General features: G+C 41.8%; 1 protein-coding gene across 4 annotated transcripts in view; it reads left to right on the top strand.

The window, feature by feature from the left end:
• Positions 1–3,097, top strand: part of LOC111141134 (CASP8 and FADD like apoptosis regulator) — a 43,218-nt gene extending 40,121 nt beyond the window's left edge. For all 4 annotated transcript variants that reach the window (XM_022493484.1, XM_022493502.1, XM_022493492.1 and 1 more), the window contains 2 exons: positions 400–910; positions 2,417–3,097. In XM_022493484.1, coding sequence (XP_022349192.1) covers positions 400–910; positions 2,417–2,555 — 650 coding nt within the window. In that variant the 3' untranslated portion in view covers positions 2,556–3,097. The remainder of the gene's footprint in view (positions 1–399; positions 911–2,416) is intronic.
• The last annotated feature ends 16,201 nt before the right edge of the window (positions 3,098–19,298 follow it).

The following is a 19,298-nucleotide window of genomic DNA, read 5'->3' on the forward strand; positions in this document are numbered from 1 at the left end:
ATCCATTTCCTACATACATACTTGCAGATTAGTTTAAGAAAGAGCTTGTTTGAAAAATCCAAGCTTTGTTTTGGTGGAAGAGAAAAATTTTTGGTCCCCCTTTGGTTGCATTGGATTAGAGGTGGGCTCAGTACGTGCCCGTGGCCAGATGTGGAGGTAGCGTCTAGCAAGGGACAGATTGTAACTGAGAACCTGGGACTTGAGGGTCGTGTGTTTCAGGTTGATTGCTTCCTGCCCCGAGCTCAGGTCCCTCAAAACCTCAAAATTATGGCACAAAAGCAGAAATGAGTTAAGTAGTGGAGATCGACTGGGCTTATTAGAATTGCTACCTGGTGTCTCTTAAACTTTTCTCACCCTAGTGTTGTTGTCTGTGTGTGTGTGTTTGTTTATTTTATCCAGCATTTCTTCGGGACACCTTTACTTCTCTGGGCTATGAAGTTCAGTCTTTCTTGTATCTGAGTGTGGACGGTATAATCCAGGTCCTTCGCCGAGTTGCCGGCATGCCTCAACACCGAGAATACGACAGCTTTGTGTGCGTCCTGGTGAGCCGAGGTGGCTCCCACAGTGTGTTTGGCGTGGATCGGACACACTCAGGGTTCCCTTTGGATCAGATCAGGAGGATGTTCATGGGAGACGCGTGCCCTTTTCTCTTAGGGAAGCCAAAGCTCTTTTTTATTCAGAACTACGTGGAGCCAGAGGACCCACTGGACAACAGCAGCTTGCTGGAGGTGGATGGACCAGCGGTCAACAACCTGGAATCGAAAGCCAAGCAGCCTGGGTCATCTACCATTCACCGAGAAGCTGACTTCCTCTGGAGCCTGTGCAAGGCGGATGTGTCCCTGTTGGAACGGTCCTCCAGCTCTCCGTCATTGTACCTGCAATGCCTCTCCCAGAAGCTGGGGAAAGAAAGGTGAGGCACCTGGGTGGGTTGTGGCCCATCCCTGGACCACTTGTCTCTTTTCTTGTTGCCACGATGGAGATGGCTGCTGTGCCACGTTGATGCTATTCTCTTCAGGGAGGAAAGGATTTTTCATTCCCTCCTGGGGATGCCTTAGGAGGAGGCACAATTTATGAATGCTTTGTGCTCCAGGAGGTCACTTGCTAGTCAGCTTGTAGTTTGGATCTTGTTCTTCAAAATGAGTAAATTTTTAATTGTCTTTTTAAAAAAATTATTATTACAAAAGCAGTACATTCTCCTTACTGGAAAAAAAAACAACAACGTGAAATTTAAATGCCAAAAGCAGACTATAACAAGCAGTGATAGGCCTACTTATTAGAATCAATTTCTGTTAGCCACATCTTGGCGTATTGCCTTCCAGATCTTTCTCGGATACCTGCATAATTACATCTAAATGTTTTTCAAACCAAAATGGAATCATCATCTACTATTACTTTATAACCTGCCTTTAGTTGGTGTAACAGTACATCACGTGCATTTTACATGTCAGTATCTGACAACATCATTTTAATGTCCATGGAACATTCCAGAATAAGGCTATGGCGTACTTTACTTGACCCATTTTCGGTCACTGGAAGGTGTTTTGCTTCCATAAAAGGAAAGCGTTCAGTATCTTTGTGGCTCAGTATTTGTGCTTATCTGTACTGTTTTCTTGAGGAAAATTCCCAGAAGAAGAATTGCTGTGTCAAACGACATGCATTTTGAAAGGCTGGGATGCCTTTCAGTCTCATCAGATTGTGCTCTAGGACACCTGCTCTGCACGAGAGTGCCTGTGTCTGCGAATTCTGCCCGACACCGCGTGCTCTTTTCTTTCCCTGTCTTGACCTTTTGAGGGAAGGAAACCGATACCTGACTCCCCACATCGGCAACTCTTTGTTATACAGACATATCTGATGTTGATTGCCAAGAATACTTCTCTAAGGGAAAGCTTGGTGATTTGGTTTTCATTTAAGAGGATTATTTCCATGTAAGACTAGCAGTCCATTTTCAGTTGTCCCATTACAATTTAGAATGAAATTTCGGAGCCATGTGCGAAATGCATTCTGTGGTAGCTCTGGGGACCCCAGGAATATATTGCACGGCCTGTGACACCCGCCTCCCTCCCTGCTCAGTCGCAGCAGCAAGGAAGGGACTGTAGTAGAAATGACTCAACTTTCCATATGCCAGCAGTGTTCTTGGCATCCAACCTGCATCTGCGTAGGGGATCCAGGTGTGTTACTATCCGGCTGGCGTGTCTCTAGGATAAGATTCAGTTGTCCCTTGAGTGAGGGTACTGTGGTCATTGGCCCGGACTGCTGCCAGCTGGTTTGGATCACTCACTAAGCAGCTCGTAGAGCATTTAAAAAGGAACAGTTTCAATGCACTGTCACCTCTGTTGGCTTCTTTCAATCTAATGGCAATCTGTCTCCTCTTTGATATTTGCATGGCATTAATTTTTGCCTTTCTTGTTCCCTCCAGAAGACGCCCGCTCCTAGAACTCCACATTGAACTCAACGGCAGCGTGTATGGTTGGAACAGCAGAGCGTCTGCTAAGGAGAGGTACTATGTCTGGTTGCAGCACACGCTGAGAAAGAAACTCATCCTGTCTTGCGAATGAACAGCCAAAAGCCTTTCCTGCTCCTGCCGTCTCCACCACTAGGCCAGAAGTAGTTTTCAAGCGAGGGTATGTGTCATGTGGGGAACATGAGGTCCTATATGTGCTGAAATGAGTCTCAGTGAGGACTGCGATCAGGGAGGCGTGTTTGAACTAAAGCCTCTGGGTGGAAGGCTTTGGTCTCTTGCTGAAAGTGTCTGAAGCCCGTGTTAGGAAGGAAATGGCTGTGAAACTTGAAAAACCAAGTGCTGGTTGAGTTGGGTGCCTCAGGATTATGTTGCCTTCCTTCGTGCCAATATGTAAACCAGAGCCATGGAGACAGGGTTGTAGTCACACATCTACCACTATCCTACTACTACTATAAATTTAGTGAAGGATATGAACATTCAGTGCATAGCCTTGTCTTTGTGATTGGACATTGTCTGTCTAAGACTCCAGTTCTAGTTCACAGCTAACCACATGCATTTTCTTTCTCACATTTGGTGGGATGACCTGAAAGGCAATCATTATTTAAAATTGCATTTAAAGGGGCGCCTGGGTGGCTCAGTGGGTTAAAGCCTCTGCCTTCAGCTCAGGTCATGATCCCAGGGTTCTGGGATCGAGCCCAGTATCAGGCTCTCTGCTCAGCAGGGAGCCTGGTTCCCCCTCTCTCTCTGCCTACTTGTGATTTCTGTCTGTCAAATAAATAAATAAAATCTTTAAAAAAAAATAAAATTGCACTTAAAGTTTTTAAAAAAACTTATTTTTATATACATATATATTTTTTAAAGATTTTATTTATTTATTTGACAGAGAGAGATCACAAGTAGGCAGAGAGGCAGGCAGAGAGAGAGGAGGAAGCAGGCCCCCAGCTGAGCCGAGAGCCCTATGTGGGACTCCATCCCAGGACCCTGAGATCATGACCTGAGCCGAAGGCAGAGGCTCTAACCCACTGAACCACCCAGGTGCCCCTTATTTTTGTATTTTTGACTCGGTGTTAAATTGGGTGTATCTGTATGTGTTAATGTAGTAAAATATTTCAAATCTTACAATAGCCCCTAACCGAAAATTCACCAAGTACTCGGTAATAAGGGTATGGTAATGATGATCTATTCACTGGCTGGTATTTTATGTAACCCTTAAAATTATATTTCTAAATAATAAAAGCTTGCATTGAGCTGTTATTAGCTCATTATATAAATTGCATGGATCATCTCATTTAATCCTCTCTCTGCAAAAGAGCTCTGTGAAACAGTATCCAATGGAAAAAAGACAGTCTCCTCAACAAATGGTGCAGGGAAAACTTGCCAGCTACATGCAAAAGAATGAAACTGGACCACTTTCTTACACTGTACACAAACACAAACTCAGAATGGATTAAGGACCCAAGTGTGAGACCAGAAACCATAGAAATCCTAGAAGAGAGCACAGGCCTAATTCCTCTGACATCAGCTATAGCAATATTTTTCTAGATGTGTCTCCTGACTCGAGGGAAACAAAAGCAAAAATAAACTACTGGAACTACATTAAACTAAAAAGCTTCTACATAGCAAAGGAAACAGTCAAGAAAATAAAAGATAACCTGTGGAATGGGAGAAGATATTTGCAAATGACATGTCTGATAAAGGGTTAATATCCAAAATATATAAAGAACTTACACAACTCAAGAGCCAAAAACCAATCTGATCAAAAATGGGCAGAATACACAAAGAGACATTTCTCCAAAGAAGACATAATGGCCAACAGATACATGAAAAGATGCTCAACATGACTCATCACCAGGAAAATACAAATCAAAACCACAATGAGATGTCACCTCATATGGGTCAGAATGGCTGAAATCAAAAAGAGAAGAAATGCAGCCGTTCTTTTTTTTTTTTAATTTTTATTTATTTATTTATTTTTAAAGATTTTATTTATTTATTTGACAGAGAGAGATCGCAGGTAGGCAGAGAGAGAGGAGGAAGCAGGCTCCCTTCGGAGCAGAGAGCCAGATGCGGGGCTCGATCCCAGGACCCTGGGATCATGACCTGAGGCGAAGGCAGAGGCTTTAACCCACTAGGCCACCCAGGTGCCCCGAAATGCAGCCATTCTTGAAGATAATGTGGAGATTCCTCAAAAAGTTAAAAATAAAGCTACCCTATGACCCAGAAATTGCACTACTGGGTATTTTCCCAAAGGATACAAACATAGTGATCCAAAGGGGCACATGCGCTCCAGTGTTGATAGCAGCAATGTCCACAATAGCCAAAATACAGAAAGAGCCCAGATGTCCATTGACAGATGAATGGATAAAGAAGATGTGATATATATCTCACATATATCTGATACACACATACACACACAATGGAATATTATTCAGCCATCAAAAACAATGAAATCTTGCCATTTACAAAGATTTGGATGGAACTAGAGGGTATTGTACTAAGTGAAATAAGTCAGAGAAAGACAAATATATGATTTCACTCACATGGAACTGAAGAAACAAAACAGATGAACATAGGGGATGAGGAGGGAAAATAAGATGGAAACAGAGAGGAAGACAAACCACAAGAGACACTGAATTCTAGGAAACAAACTGAGGGTTGCTGGAGGGGAGGAAAGTGGGGGGATGGGGTAACTGGGTGATGGGTATTAAGGAAGACACATGATAAAATGAGGACTTATATGCAACTAATCAATCACTAAATTCTACCACTGAAACTAATAAAACACTGTATGTCAGAGAAAGACAAATATCATATGATTTCCCTCATATGTAGAATTTAAGAAACAAAACAAATGAACAAAGAAAAAAAGAGGCAGGGGCACCTGGGTGGCTTAGTGGGTTGAGCCTCTGCCTTTGGCTCATGATTCCAGGGTCCTGCTCGGCGGGGAGCCTGCTTCCTCCTCGCTCTCTCTGCCTGCTCTCTGCCTACTTGTCATCTCTGTCAAATAAATAGATAAAATCTTTAAAAAAAAAAAGAAAAAAAGAAAAAAGAGGCAAACAGACTCTTAAATATGGAAAACAAACTGATGGCTACCAGAGAGGAGGTTATGGGGAGGATGGGTGAAATAGGCGAAGGGAATTAAGAGTACACTTATCATGATGAGCACTGATTAATATACAGAATTGTTGAATCACTATATTGTATACCTGAAGGTAATAGAATACTGCATATTAACTATATTAGAATTAAAATTTTAAAAAGGCAGTTGTTTATTGTCCTTTACCTTTTCATCCCTTCCTCTGTCTTGCTGACTAGAATGTGGATGTGATGACTGGAGCCTTAGCTTCCATCTTGAACTGTGAGGATAAGGGCTACACGTAGGGATAGCTAAATGGTGAGCAGGAAGGAGCCTCCTTGGATGAGGACAGAGTCTGGATTTTTATGTGAGAGGGAAAAAGTGTGAGATTTATATTTCTTTCAACCTAACACAGCCCAACTATGCATTATTATATGATTAAAATGTTTACAATGTTTATATGTGTTATGAGTGTAAACAAATTGTCTAGATGATTTAAATTTTCCAATTATTGTTTAAAAATATATGCACACTTAAAATCTGAGCTACCTGTATGTTTAACATGCATCTTGGTTGCTTCTAAGTTTTGGGATTGTGAAAAAGGGTGTGATAAACATTTGTGTGTTCATTTTTGTGGCTAGCTCATTTGGGTAAATATCTAGGAGAACAATTGTTGAATTGTATAGTAGGCTTATCTTTAATTCTGGAAGTAACACAAGACTATATTCCCAAATGGCTATATCATTTTGCAGAGTTCCTATTGCTTCACATCCTTGCCAGTATTTGATACTGTTAGTGTTTTGGATTTTAGCCATTTTAATAGATGTATAGCGATAACACGTTTTAATTTTTGATTACCTAAAGGCACGATAGTGAGCATCTCTTTTTTTTTTTTTTTAAGATTTTATTTATTTATTTGACAGACAGAGATCACAAGTAGGCAGAGAGGCAGGCAGAGAAAGAGGAAGGGAAGCAGGCTCCCCGCTGAGCAGAGAGCCCAATGCGGGACTCGATCCCAGGACCCTGGGATCATGACCTGAGCGGCTCAACCCACTGAACCACCCAGGCGCCCAGTGAGCATCTCTTTTATATCCTTATTTGATATGTGTATATCTTCTTTGTTGAGATGTCTGTTCAAATCTTTTGCCCATTGTTAAACTGTGTTATTTGTTTTCTTACTGGTGAGGTTTTTTTTTCCCTTAAGATTTATTTATTTGAAAGAGGCAGAAAAAGAGAGAGAGAGAGCAGGGGGAGGGGCAGAGGGAGAGGGAGAGAATCTTTAAGCAGGCTCCTTGCTGAGCATAGAGACGAACTTGGGGCTTGGTCTCATGACCCTGAGATCATGACCTGAACCAAAACCAAGAGTTGGATGCTTAACTAACTGAGCCACCAAAGCAGCCCTCTTCTTGGTGAATTTTAGGTGTTCTTTATGTAGAATGCCTAGGTGTCTCAGTTGGTTAAGCTGCTGCTTTTGGCTCCGATCCTGATTCCAGGGATCAAGTCCCACATCAGGCTCCCTGCTCGGCCAGGAGTCTGCTTCTCCACTTCGTCTACTGTATTGCTGTGCGTGCGTGTGTGCTCTCTCTCTATCTCTGTCAAATAAATGAATAAAATCTTTTTTTTAAAAAAAGAATGTATATTTTGGATATAAGTCCTTCATCAGATATGTTTTACAAATATTTTCTGCCAGTCTATGGTAGAAGTTTATAATTTTAATGATACTCAAATTACAGTTTGTTTGTTTGTTTGTCTTGGATTGTGCTTTTAGTGTGTATCTCAAAAATACCTGTATTTTTTTTAATATTTATTTATTTGACAGATAGAGATCACAAGTAGACAAACAGGCAGGCAGAGAGAGAGGAGGAAGCAGCCTCCCTGCTGAGCAGAGAGCCCGATGCGGGGCTTGATCCCAGGACCCCGAGATCATGACCTGAGCCGAAGGCAGAGGCTTAACCCACTGAGCCACCCAGGCGCCCCCAAAATACCTGTATTTTTAACATACATACATACGAGCTACCTGTATGTTTAACATACAAACCCAAGGTCACACAAACTTTCTCCTATGTTATTTCTTTTTAAGATTTTATTTATTTGAGAGGTAGAGAGAGCATGTGCGTGTGCTTGCCCACACACTGGTGGGGGGTGTCGATGCAGATTACAAGCAGACCCCTTGCTGGGCATGAAGCCCAAGGCGGGGCCAGGTCCCAGGATGCTGACATCATGACCTGAGCCAAAGTCAGACCACTAACCACTGAACCCCTTTCCTATGTTATTAACCAGAAGTTTTAGAGTTTTGCGTTTTGCATTTAAGTCTCATCATTTTGAGTTGCCTTTTGTGAAAGGTGTAAGGTCTTTGTCTATATTCGTTCTTTTGTTTTGATCCTTGTATTTAGAGCTTTATATTGAATATACCAATATATCTGATGTAGGTAACATGTCAGGAGTTTTAAATCAATACAATGATATTACTTGTTTCTTTGTATACAAAGCACAACTTGTGACTTAAAAAATGAAATAAAAATTACGTATTGTAAAAGGGTCCAGTTTGTTTAATATATAAACACCCTTAATGTATTTATTTTAAACATAAATGTCATAATATTTAACACTGTTCTTTCTTTTCATTCAAGTAGTCATGTCTATACTATGCTTTCTATCATATTTAAGTTACAATTTTTCCCTCTTTAAATGATGATACGAGTAACATCTTTTCTTCATTATTTGGTAAGGACTTCTTGCCCCAAACCTAGGATTCCCATCCCTTTCTTCATGCCTCTTCTAGCATAGCTCCTGAGCATTATTTCAACTGTCTTGCATCTTTAATCTCTCTCTCTCTGGTTTTTGACCCTACAGTTCAAAAACAGGCTCTGACTCCCCATCAAATAAAGTCCCTCTCTTTCGAGTCACTGTCTTACATATGACTACTCTATACTCTATATTCTTTCTTCTTTCATCTACTTACTCCATACTTCCTTGCTATCTGGATTCACCTTAATCATTCTGCCAAATCTACAAGATCCAAGGGGAACTTGCACCAAAGTTTCCATAGATTCTATGGGGTCATTGTCCCTTTCCTACTTCTCCAGGCTATCCCACCCTAGAGTTTGATCAAGGACTTCCTTGACCAAGTCTTAGTATCTTTCTCCTCCAGATCTGTAGATGTGGATATGCACAATGATCATGCCTTTCTTTATATGTTCTCTTTTGACAACCTTGTAGCTTCAACTACTACTCCTATGCTGCTAACTCGTAGGATATTTCTAGTCTAGACTCTTCAATTTCAAATCTCACCCTGCAACTTCCTGGGAAATGTTTCCACTTCATTTCCTTTTGGCACCTCAAACTCAGTATACTCCAAATATAAACAAAAGCTTCATTCCAAATCTGCTTTTCTGCCCGTGTCTCCACTTTAAGTCAACAGCCCCTCCAGAATATCATTTTGCCCTGACCCACCCACTCCTATGTTTCTTTAGCTAGTTTCCAAATCGGTTGGTTCTGTACCCAGAATGTCTTTTCCATCTATCTCCATCATTACAATTCCCCCAGCTTTCATTATCTCTCCATTGAACTGTGGTAATAGCTTTCTCACTAATCTTGCCTCTAGCCTCTTAATTCTATGATTCCTTCATACCTGGCATCCTGAAGAATCTCCCTAACAGCTTTGTCACCTCCCTCCTTTGAAAGCTTCAATATTCTCCAGTGCATACACAATAAGAGGGTGGCTGGGGGATGGGGAGAGAGATGGAGTAGGGAGTAGGGGCTGTTGATGTACGTCCTGCAGTCCAAAGGCCCAGAGAACACCAGGAGCTTTAATGTCCTAAGGTAGAAGAAGATGACCAACCCAGTTCAAAAAGAGAATTTGCCCTTCTTCCTGTTTTATTCTTCCTGACTGTTAATGGGTTAGATGTTGCCATTGGCAAGGGCAGATTTTCTTTACTCAGTCTACTGATTTAAATGCTAATCCCTTCCAGAAACATCCTTACAGACATAGCCGGAAATAACTTACTGATTCTCTGGATATCCCTTAGTGGCCAAGTTGACACACCCAGTTAACAATCAGAAGGTTGTTTGTGACATCTCATCACATACTCCAGACATATTCCAGATCTCCATTTCTTTTTTTCATTGAGATATAATTCATCTTTTATAAAACGATCCTTTTAAAGTGTACAAGTCACTGAACATATATTCACAGCTGTGCACATCATCACAATCTAATTTCAGAACATTTCATCTACCTAAAAAGAACCTCTGTACCCTTTAGCCATCGTTCCCTATTCTCCCCTTCTCCCCAGCCCCTGAGCAAACGCAAATCTGCTTTCTATCTCTACACCTTTATCTATTCTGGATATATTATTTCATGTCCTACAGTACGTTTCCTTTTGTATCTGACTTATTCCACTAAGCATAATGCTTTCAAGTTTCATCCATGTTGAAGAATACATAAGTACTTCATTTTATTTTATGCCTGGATAAGATTTCCTTGTATAGGATATAGTGCGTTGTGTTTATCTGTTCATCCGCTGATGAAAATTTGGATTGTTTCTACTTTTTTGGCCTTTATGAATTATGCTGCTCTGAGTATTCATGTAAGGTTCTGTGTGGATGTATGTTTTCGGTTCTCAGGTATATGTAAGTCCAGTGGACTTAGTGGATCACATAGTAACTCCAGATTCAACTCTTGGAGGACTGCTAGACTGGTTTTCAAAGGGGCTGGAGCACTTTACATTCCCACCAGTAGCGTACAAGGGTACCAATCTCTCCACATCGCTGTTTTTGTCTTTTTTTTTTTTTTAAATTATTATAACCACCCTACTGTGTATGAAGTGGTATCTCATGGTGGTTTTGATTGCGTTGCCTTAATGACTAATGTTGAACATCTTTTCGTGTGCATATTGGCTATTTGTATATCTTCACTGTAGAAACATCTATTCAAATTCTTTCCCATTTTAACTGATTGTCTTTCTATTGTTCTGGTGTAATTCTTTTTTTTTTTTTTTTTAAGATTTTTTTGTTTATTCATTTGACAGAGAGAGCACAAGCAAGGGGGAGTGGCAGGCAAAGGGAGGGAGAGAAGCAGGCTCCCTGCTGAGTAGGGAGCCCAGTGTGTGTTGGAGGGGAGCTCGATGTGGGGATCGATCCCAGGACCCCTGGGGTCATGACCTGACTTGAAGGCAGATGCTCAGCTCAACGGACTGAACCGCCCAGGTGTCCTATAATTATTTTTTATATATTCTGGTTACTAGTTTCTTATCAGATACAAGATTTGCAAATAGGTTTTTCCATTCTAGGTGTTTTCTTTTCACTTTCTGGATAGGGTCTTTTCTAGCGCAAAATGTGTATATTTTGATAATGTCCAAAATTGATCTGTTTTTCTTTTGTTGCTTAAAAGTTTCAGCATCATATGTAGGAAACTATTGCCTAATGCAAGGTCATGAAGGGTTACTTGTATTTCCTAATAAGAGTTATATGATTTTAGGGGGGCACCTGGGTGGCTCAGTGGGTTAAAGCCTCTGCCTTTGGCTCAGGTCATGATCTCAGGGTCCTGGGATCGAGCCCCACATCGGGTTCTCTGCTCAGCGGGGAGCCTACTTCCTCCTCTCTCTCTCTCTGCCTGCCTCTCTGCCTACTTGTGATCTTTGTCTTTCAAAAAATAAATAAATAAAATCTTAAAAAAAAGAGTTATATGATTTTAGCTCTTACATTTAGGTCTCTGACACATTTTGAGTTATTTTTGATTTTCTTTAAACAGCATTAAAATATTTTACTCGTGGGGCGCCTAGGTGGCTCAGTCATAAGTGTCTGATTTCAGCTCAGGTCATGATGCCAGGGTCCTGAGATCGGGTCTTGCATTGGGCTCCCCGCTCAGGCGAGCCTGCTTCTCCCTCTCTCTCTGCCAGCTTTCTCTCTGTCAAATAAGTAAATAAAATCTTAAAAAAAATTTTACTCTTTTAACCACATCTACCTAGTTTCCTAGAAAACCTATTGTTAGTTTATTAGACTCTTTTAGGAAATATCATCACGGAACTTTGAGCTTTTGTCACTTTAGATGTACTTAACTTCTTGTCCCAAACTCACTCAAATGAGAAAGTAAGACGGAAGACCTTCAGGGTTCACAGACTGGGGAAGGGTGAATTTAAAGATCAGGTTACTAATTCCACAGTTGGATTCACCCAATGAAAATAAATATAAACATGTGCCAAGATTCATCTATAACTCTCTTCTATGCAGCATTGCTCACAATAGCAAAAAATTTTGGAAACATATTAAATGTCTGATAATTAGAAATTGGCTAAATAAATATGGTACATCCATAGAAGAGACTATCATTAGCCACTATACATCATGTTTTCAAAGACTATTTAATGACATGGAGAAAAATATGTGAGTGTTATTAAGTGAAAAAAGAAAATCATACAGCTCAATTCAGTTTTTGGCAAATAGTATACACATAGAAAAGTGGAAGGATAGACACTAAAATCTTCTTTTTCTTTACTTTTTTTTTTTTTTTTTAAGATTTTGTTTATTTATTTTAGAGAGAAGGGGAGAGTACATGAGTGGCGGGAAGGGCAGAGGGAGAGGGAGGAAGAATCTTAAGGAAGCTGCGCACTGAGTGCAAAGCCCCGCACCATCTCACGACCCTGAGCTCATGACCTGAGCGGAATCAAGAGTCGGACGCTTACTGACTGGGCCACCCAGGTGCCCCTAAAATAGTCTTTTTGAAGGATTTTTAAAATTTATTTTAGAGAGAGAGTGCGTTGAGGGGGAGGAGGAGAAGGAGAGAGAGTCTTAGGCAGATTCCATGCTTAGTGTGGAGCCCGACTTGGGGCACGGAGCACGACGCAGGGCTCCATCCTACCACCCTGAGATCACCACCCGAGCCGAAACCAAGAGTCAGACCCTTAACTGACTCTGCCACCCAGGCGCCCCATATACTAAAATGTTAAGGTAGTTATAGACCACAAGTGACTCTGTGTTTCTCCATTTTTCAGTTTTTCTACATTAAATATTGGAAATTCACCGTCTCTCTCTCTCTCTCTCTCTTTTTTTTTTACCACTTTGGTACTAAAACAGATCACTTGGTAGTACAGTGACTCCAAAATGGGTCACACTTTACTTGTCTAGCTACAGTCTCCTGCCAGTTCACTATTTGGACATCTCTACTGGGATCCTTACCAGAGAGAGTCTTCCCCTTCAGTTCTTTTTTTTTTTTTTTTTAAGATTTTATTTACTTATTCTACAGAGAGAGAGAGAGAGAGATCGCAAGTAGGCAGAGAGGCAGGCAGAGAGAGAGGGGGAAGCAGGCTCCCCACTGAGCAGAGAGCACGATGTGGGGCTCCATCCCAGGACCCTGGGATCATGACCTGAGCGAATGCAGAGTCTTAACCCCCTGAGCCACCCAGTGGCTCACTAACCCACTGTGGCCCCCCACCCCAACTTTAAAAAATATTTTCCCCTTCCATTCTTGGCTTCACCGTGCTCCCATATACTGAGAATTAAACTGGTTCTGGCAAGGTCTGGAGTGTGCAGATACGGTGTGGCGTCAGTGTGGGGAGAGGGCCTGGAAGTTGGGGAGGGGATTGCTAATCAAAAGAACCGGCTACCTCAGGCCCCGGGGCAGCGGGACTGAAAATTTCAAGGTACAGAGCTCTTCTCCAGCTGGCATACTACTCATCTTCCCCATCACCTGTGCTCATTTTTTAGGTCACGAGTCTACACTTATAAAGTTCCCCTTTATAAACTTAGAGGGTGGAGAACTTGGACCAAAGCCTGGATATACAGGCAAGCCTACTACCACCACCACCAGGCACTCTGAAGGCGGAACTACAGAGAAAAAGTCCAGTATTTCCCTTTGGTCCCCAGGGCAGTGGCAGACTCCCATCACTGTAAAAGGCTTTATAGGTTTTGACTGGCGTAGATTTTGATGTAGACCCGGTTGACGGCAACCAATCAGGAAAGGTGCTGTTAAGAAATGTCTATTCCTTCCACCACTCTCAACTTACCATTAATGTGTCCTCACTTACTATGCTCTAAACTGGAAGAAGTATGAAATATTGACCACAAATAAAATGGTGCACCATCTCACCTCCGAAACTTGGTTTGAGTGTTTCCGCTGGGTCCCTAGGATAAAAGTTGAAGGTTTACTTCATGTGTCTCTATTCTACTTCTACTTTCCAAGCTTAGCTCAAATACCTCCTGCTCCTTCCCCAAGGCATCTTCATCCCTTGTTCCTGGGGACCCCGTGGCACTTAGGTGAAGCCCCATTGCCGCATCACCACACCCTTGGCCGGTGGTTATAGAGACCACGGCATCTAGAGGTAAGGGCAGCCCGTGGCCTTGGGATCAAGAGCATGGGATTTGGAATCAGAGAGACCCAGAATCCCCATCTCTTCCTAGCTTTGGGATGATGGCAAGGTCCTTTGCATCCGTGAACTTCGATTTCCTCACCTACTGAGTAGAGCTAATAACATGGACTATAGACAGTTCATCAGAAAAGAAGGGCCAAGCGGGGAAGTAGCCATAATTATTTGAAGGCAGACTTGTTTTATTCCCCTTTCCTTTCTAATTGTGCCCAGTACGTGCTGTACACATAGAAAGGGCTTGCTAAATATTTAATACTGTAGCATGAATACCCAACTTTTGTATCAACATGGACGGGACTGGAGATTATGCGAGTGAAATAAGTCAAGCAGAGAAAGTCAATTATCATTTGGTTTCACTTACTTGTGGAGGATAAGGAATAACACGGAGGACATTAGGAGAAGGAAAGGAAAAGTGAGTTGGGAGAAATCAGAGGGCAAGACGAAGCATGAGAGACTGTGGACTCTGAGAAACAAAGGGGGTTTTGGAGGGGAGGGGCGTGGGGGTTTGGGTGAGCCTGGTGGTGGCTATTAAGGAGGGCACATATTGCATGGAGCACTGGGTGTGGTGCATAAACAATGAATCTTGGAACACTGAGAAAGTAAAATTAAATTTACAAAAAGGTTGAAAAAGCTAACGTGGCTTTACGGACAGCGTGTGGAGTGATAGTTTTCCCAAACTACCTTCTGAAATGCCTCAAGGAATTAAATAGAATAGAAGACTAAGACTTAGGGCTTGGGTGTCTTTGTCTTTCCAAAAAAAAAAAAAAAAAAAAAATTGTGGGCGCCTGGATGGCTCAGTCGGTTAAGCAACTGCCTTCGGCTCAGGTCATGATCCCGGAGTCTTGGGATCGAGTCCCACATGAGGCTCCCAGCTCCAAGGGGAGTCTGCTTCTCCCTCTGACCTTCTCCCCTCTCATGTTCTCTTTCTCACTCTCTCTCTCTCTCAAATAAATAACGAAAAATCTTTAATAAAAAATTGTGGCAAAATATACATAACATAAAATTTACTGTTCAAACGCGGTTTAAGTGTATGATTCAGTAGCATTAAGTACCTTTACCTGCTTGTGCAACCATCACCACTAGGACTTGTTTTCCTTCCTTCCTTCCTTTCTTCTCTGAGCCATTTATTTATTATTAGTAATAGTAAAGAATATTTCCAAATGGCATACATTCCAATAATAAGTGGAACTCCCTATATCCACGCTCAAGCCTGTTAGTAGGGGTTTTAGAGAAGTCGTATACACACAATCATGTCTTCAACACTCACAGCCACATTTGGGTTTTTCACACTTTTTCCAGAACCAACGAGGTGTATCTTTTGACCAGTTTATTAAATCCATTAAAATGTTCTGCCCATAGTATGCTTTAAGTTGTAGGCTTTTTGAAAAAAGAAGTCCATTGACATACAATATCCGATTAGTTTCAGGTGTACCTGATAGTGATTTGATACCTTTGTACATTATGAAATGATCCCATGTTAAGTCTAGTTACCATGTCACCATACAGAGTGATTACAAAATTACTGACTATGTTTTCCTACACTACACGTTACATTCCCATCACTTATCTATTTTATTTTATTTTTTTTTTTTTAAAGATTTTATTTATTTATTTGACAGAGAGAGATCACAAGTAGACGGAGAGGCAGGCAGAGAGAGAGAGAGAGGAGGAAGCAGGCTTCCCGCTGAGCAGAGAGCCCGATGCGGGACTCGATCCCAGGACCCTGAGATCATGACCTGAGCCGAAGGCAGCGGCTTAACCCACTGAGCCACCCAGGCGCCCACTTATCTATTTTATAACTGAAAGTTTGTGTCTCTTAGTCCCCTTCACCTATTTTAGGTGTCCCCCAATCCGCACTCTAGTCACCAACAGTTTCCTATATTTATGAGTCTGTTACCATTTTGTTTGTTCATTTGTTTTGTTTTTAGATTCCACATATAAGTGAAATCAAATGATATTTATCTTTCTCTGTCTGATTTATTTCGTTTAGCATGATACCCTCTAGGTCCATCCATGTTTTCACAAATGGCAAGATTTCACTCATTTCTTTTAAAGATTATTTATTTGTTTATTTGACAGAGTGAGAGCACATTAGCAGGGGGAGCAGCAGAGGGAGAGGGAGAAGCAGGCTTCCTGCTGAGCAAGGAGCCCAGTGTGGGGCTCGATCCCAGAACCCTGAGATCATGACCTGAGCCAACGGCAGACGCTTAACTGTCTGAGCCACCCAGGCACCCCTGATTTCATTCATTGTTATGGCTGAGTGATAGGGCTTGTTTTTCTTAAACATAGAAGTTCTCTGGTTGATGCTGAGGATGTGAAAATGGGACTTAATGTATTTGTTGATAAAACATCATATATCATCATATATAAAAAACATATATATATAAAAACATATATAAAACATCATAAATCACTTTTTTTAGAGATAAGATTCTGTACTTCTTCTCAGAGCCCTGTGCATTTGAATTTGCTGAATTATAGTGTAGTGACTTAGAGCTAGATTTGCTGGTTTAAAATTTTGGCTTTCCAATTAGTTCACCATGTGATCTTGGACAAATTACTTAACCTTTCTGTGTCTTAGTTTTCACATCTTACAAGAGGGGTCATGCTGATAATATGTATCTTAGAGACTCGGGATGATTAAGTGAAAAAAATGGTGCTTCATACATGGTAGTTGCCCTGTAAGTATTAGGTTTTGTTTTTATTCTTAGAAATAGTGTCCTCAAAGTCTCTTTCCTGCTGCACTGAATGTGCGCACATGTGAGGCCAAAGACTTCATCAGTTTTGTCTGCTAATGAGTTCCTTGCAAATATCTCCAAATGGGCCTATAGTGCAGCTCTCCCTCCATTTTCTCTGTCTTAAAATTGTATTTGCACATACAATTTTTTGAGAAGGAGTTAAGATGGCTGACCACTATTTCCTGAGCTTTTTGGGTTTTATTTTTAAAGGTTAAGTGAATTTGGGGAAGGAGATGGTTAGGAAAATAAACTCTTTCTCCTTTCTTTTTTTCTTCCTTCTTTCTTTTCCTTCCCTTCTTCCCTTCCTTTTCTTTCTTTCTCTTTCTTGTTTTCTTTTTTTCTTTCTTTCTCTCTTCCTTCTTTCCTTCTTTCTTTCTCTTTCTCTCTCTTTCTTTCTTCTTTGATTCATCAACCTCAGTGATCCAAGGGAATGCCTAGAACTCTTGGGGCCTTTCAAAAGTTCATTTGCAGGGGTGCCTGGGTGGCTCAGTGGGTTAAGGGCCTCTGCCTTCTGCTCGGGTCATGATCCCGGGGTCCTCGGATCGAGCCCCACATCGGGCTCTCTGCTCAGTGGCGAGCCTGCTTCCCCTTTTCTCTCTGCCTACTTGTGATTTCTCTCTCTGTCAAATAAATAAACAAATTAAAAAAATAAAAAAGTTCATTTGCAGGAGGAGCCCTTGCAGTTCAATCGTGGAAAGTCGTGGCTCTTGCCTCTAGGAGGCGCTGTCTGCCAGTGTTCGTCTACACCGGGAGGGGGTGGAGGGGAGGGGGCGGGGCAGCTGTGACGTAGGCAGGAAGTATGTTTTAAAGCTGAACCGGACCATCCAGTTTTCGCTTGCAGAGGCACCAAGTCCTGAGTTCCCTTCCCGCGCAAGTGAGAACTTCTCTGGAACTTGGATTACGCAGAAGATTCTAATTTTTTAAAAACTTTATTTTCAGGCAATTTCCCCCGGAACCATTTACCTCCAGAGGATCAAGGGAGTTGGAGCTGAAGGTATGCAATCAGCATCTTTCCCCTGCTGAGGTCTTGCACTCTAGCCTCGGTCCTTGCCTTAGTCACAGACATTTGCAGAACCTGTCGTGGCTGATGGCACGATCGCTGCCTGGATTTACTAGCTGTGCGGGGGGGAAATGACGGTTTAAAAAGCCCCAGGAAAGCTCTAACACAGACTTTTATGGGCGGAAATATGCTAGTCCGTAAATGCAGACAAAGTCTGGCCACCTCAAGTTAGACAAAGTCTAGCCGACGGGAGGTTGGAATTTGGGGGAAACTGCAGGGCGAGCGTGTGATATCTTAGAATCCCTCAAAAAGCCGTCTCCGAGAGGCCATTCGTTGGGTTTCTGGTATCACAGGCTACTCCTAGAAGGGAAGACCCCATGGCTGATCACATTGAAAATACCTTTTCCCGTGGGCCTGGGTGAGTCAGTCATTAAGCGTCTGCCTTCTGCTCAGGTCATGATCCTGGGGTCTTGAGATCGAGTCCCACTTCCCACTCCCAGCTTAGCGGGAAGCCTGCTTCTCCCTCACCCACTCCTCCTGCTTGTGTTCCCTCTCTCACTCTCTCTCTTTCAAATAAATTAAAAAAAAAAAGATTCCAAATAAATCTTAAAAAAAAAAAAACAAACAAAAAACCCCCCACCATTTTCCGTTTTCTTTCTCCATCTCCGGCTCCGTCTTTCTCTAAGTGAGCTGCATGCCCAGTATGGGACTTAGGCTCACAACCCTGAGATGGAGTCATATGCTCTACCTACTGAGCCAGCCAGACGCTCCTCTGTTTAATTTTTCTAGCAATAAAAGTAATGTGTTCATTGCATAAAATCTGGAGAACTCAGGAGACAAAAAGAGAATTTAGAGTGTTTGTGTTTATACCACCTAGAAATAGCTGCTCTTTGTAATTGATGTTGTTTTTTTGTTATGTTCTCCTTCCTTTGGAAAGTGGTTTCTTGTTTCTAAGTAGCCAAGTCTTGCAAAGAGAGTATATGCCTTGAGGCCTTATAGAACGAATAATATTACAGTGAAAAATTTTATTAGTTCATTGCTCCTCTGATTAGAATGGAATTTAGTGTAGAAAATACCATATGAACTTTATGAACTGAGCGGGTGGAAATACTAATTTAGTCATTTGTGACTTCCTTCATTGATTTGAGCAATTCTTATTTAAAACCACCCTTTCTTTTGGGGTCTAGGACTGTGGCTTCTCTTTTTGTGCTATATGGACCTGTCCCGTTATGGTTGTTTTTAGATTAATGGACACTTCTGAATTATAAACCCCCAGACTGCTTTATTTCTAAAATGAAAGGCATGAGTCGAAGCGCTGTTTCTGCCCTTTGGTGGGAATGAGTGAAGAGTTCTCACCGGGAGACATTGTACTTTGTCATCCTCCCTTTTGACTCACTCTCACCAGGGCCATTTTGATTTGGGAGAAGTGAAGGTAAATTAGATTCCCAAAAAACCTCCCTCCAGACCTCCAGAAGGGTCACCACGCAAGTGTTGGGCTCATTTTTTTGGCTATTGGGTTTTGAAGTGAGTTCGTAGGAATATTTATTTTTCAGCACTTTGGGGAAAGTCTCATGCCTGGAACAGAGGAGGTCTGGGAAGTTGGGGTTCCGTGTATATTTCCTCTCTCATGTGCTGCCCCACCTCTGTCTCTTTCAGGCTG

The sequence above is a fragment of the Enhydra lutris genome, unplaced genomic scaffold (assembly GCF_002288905.1).
Source record: "Enhydra lutris kenyoni isolate GAN:26980312 unplaced genomic scaffold, ASM228890v2 scaffoldscaffold1, whole genome shotgun sequence".
Classification (NCBI taxonomy): domain Eukaryota; kingdom Metazoa; phylum Chordata; class Mammalia; order Carnivora; family Mustelidae; genus Enhydra; species Enhydra lutris.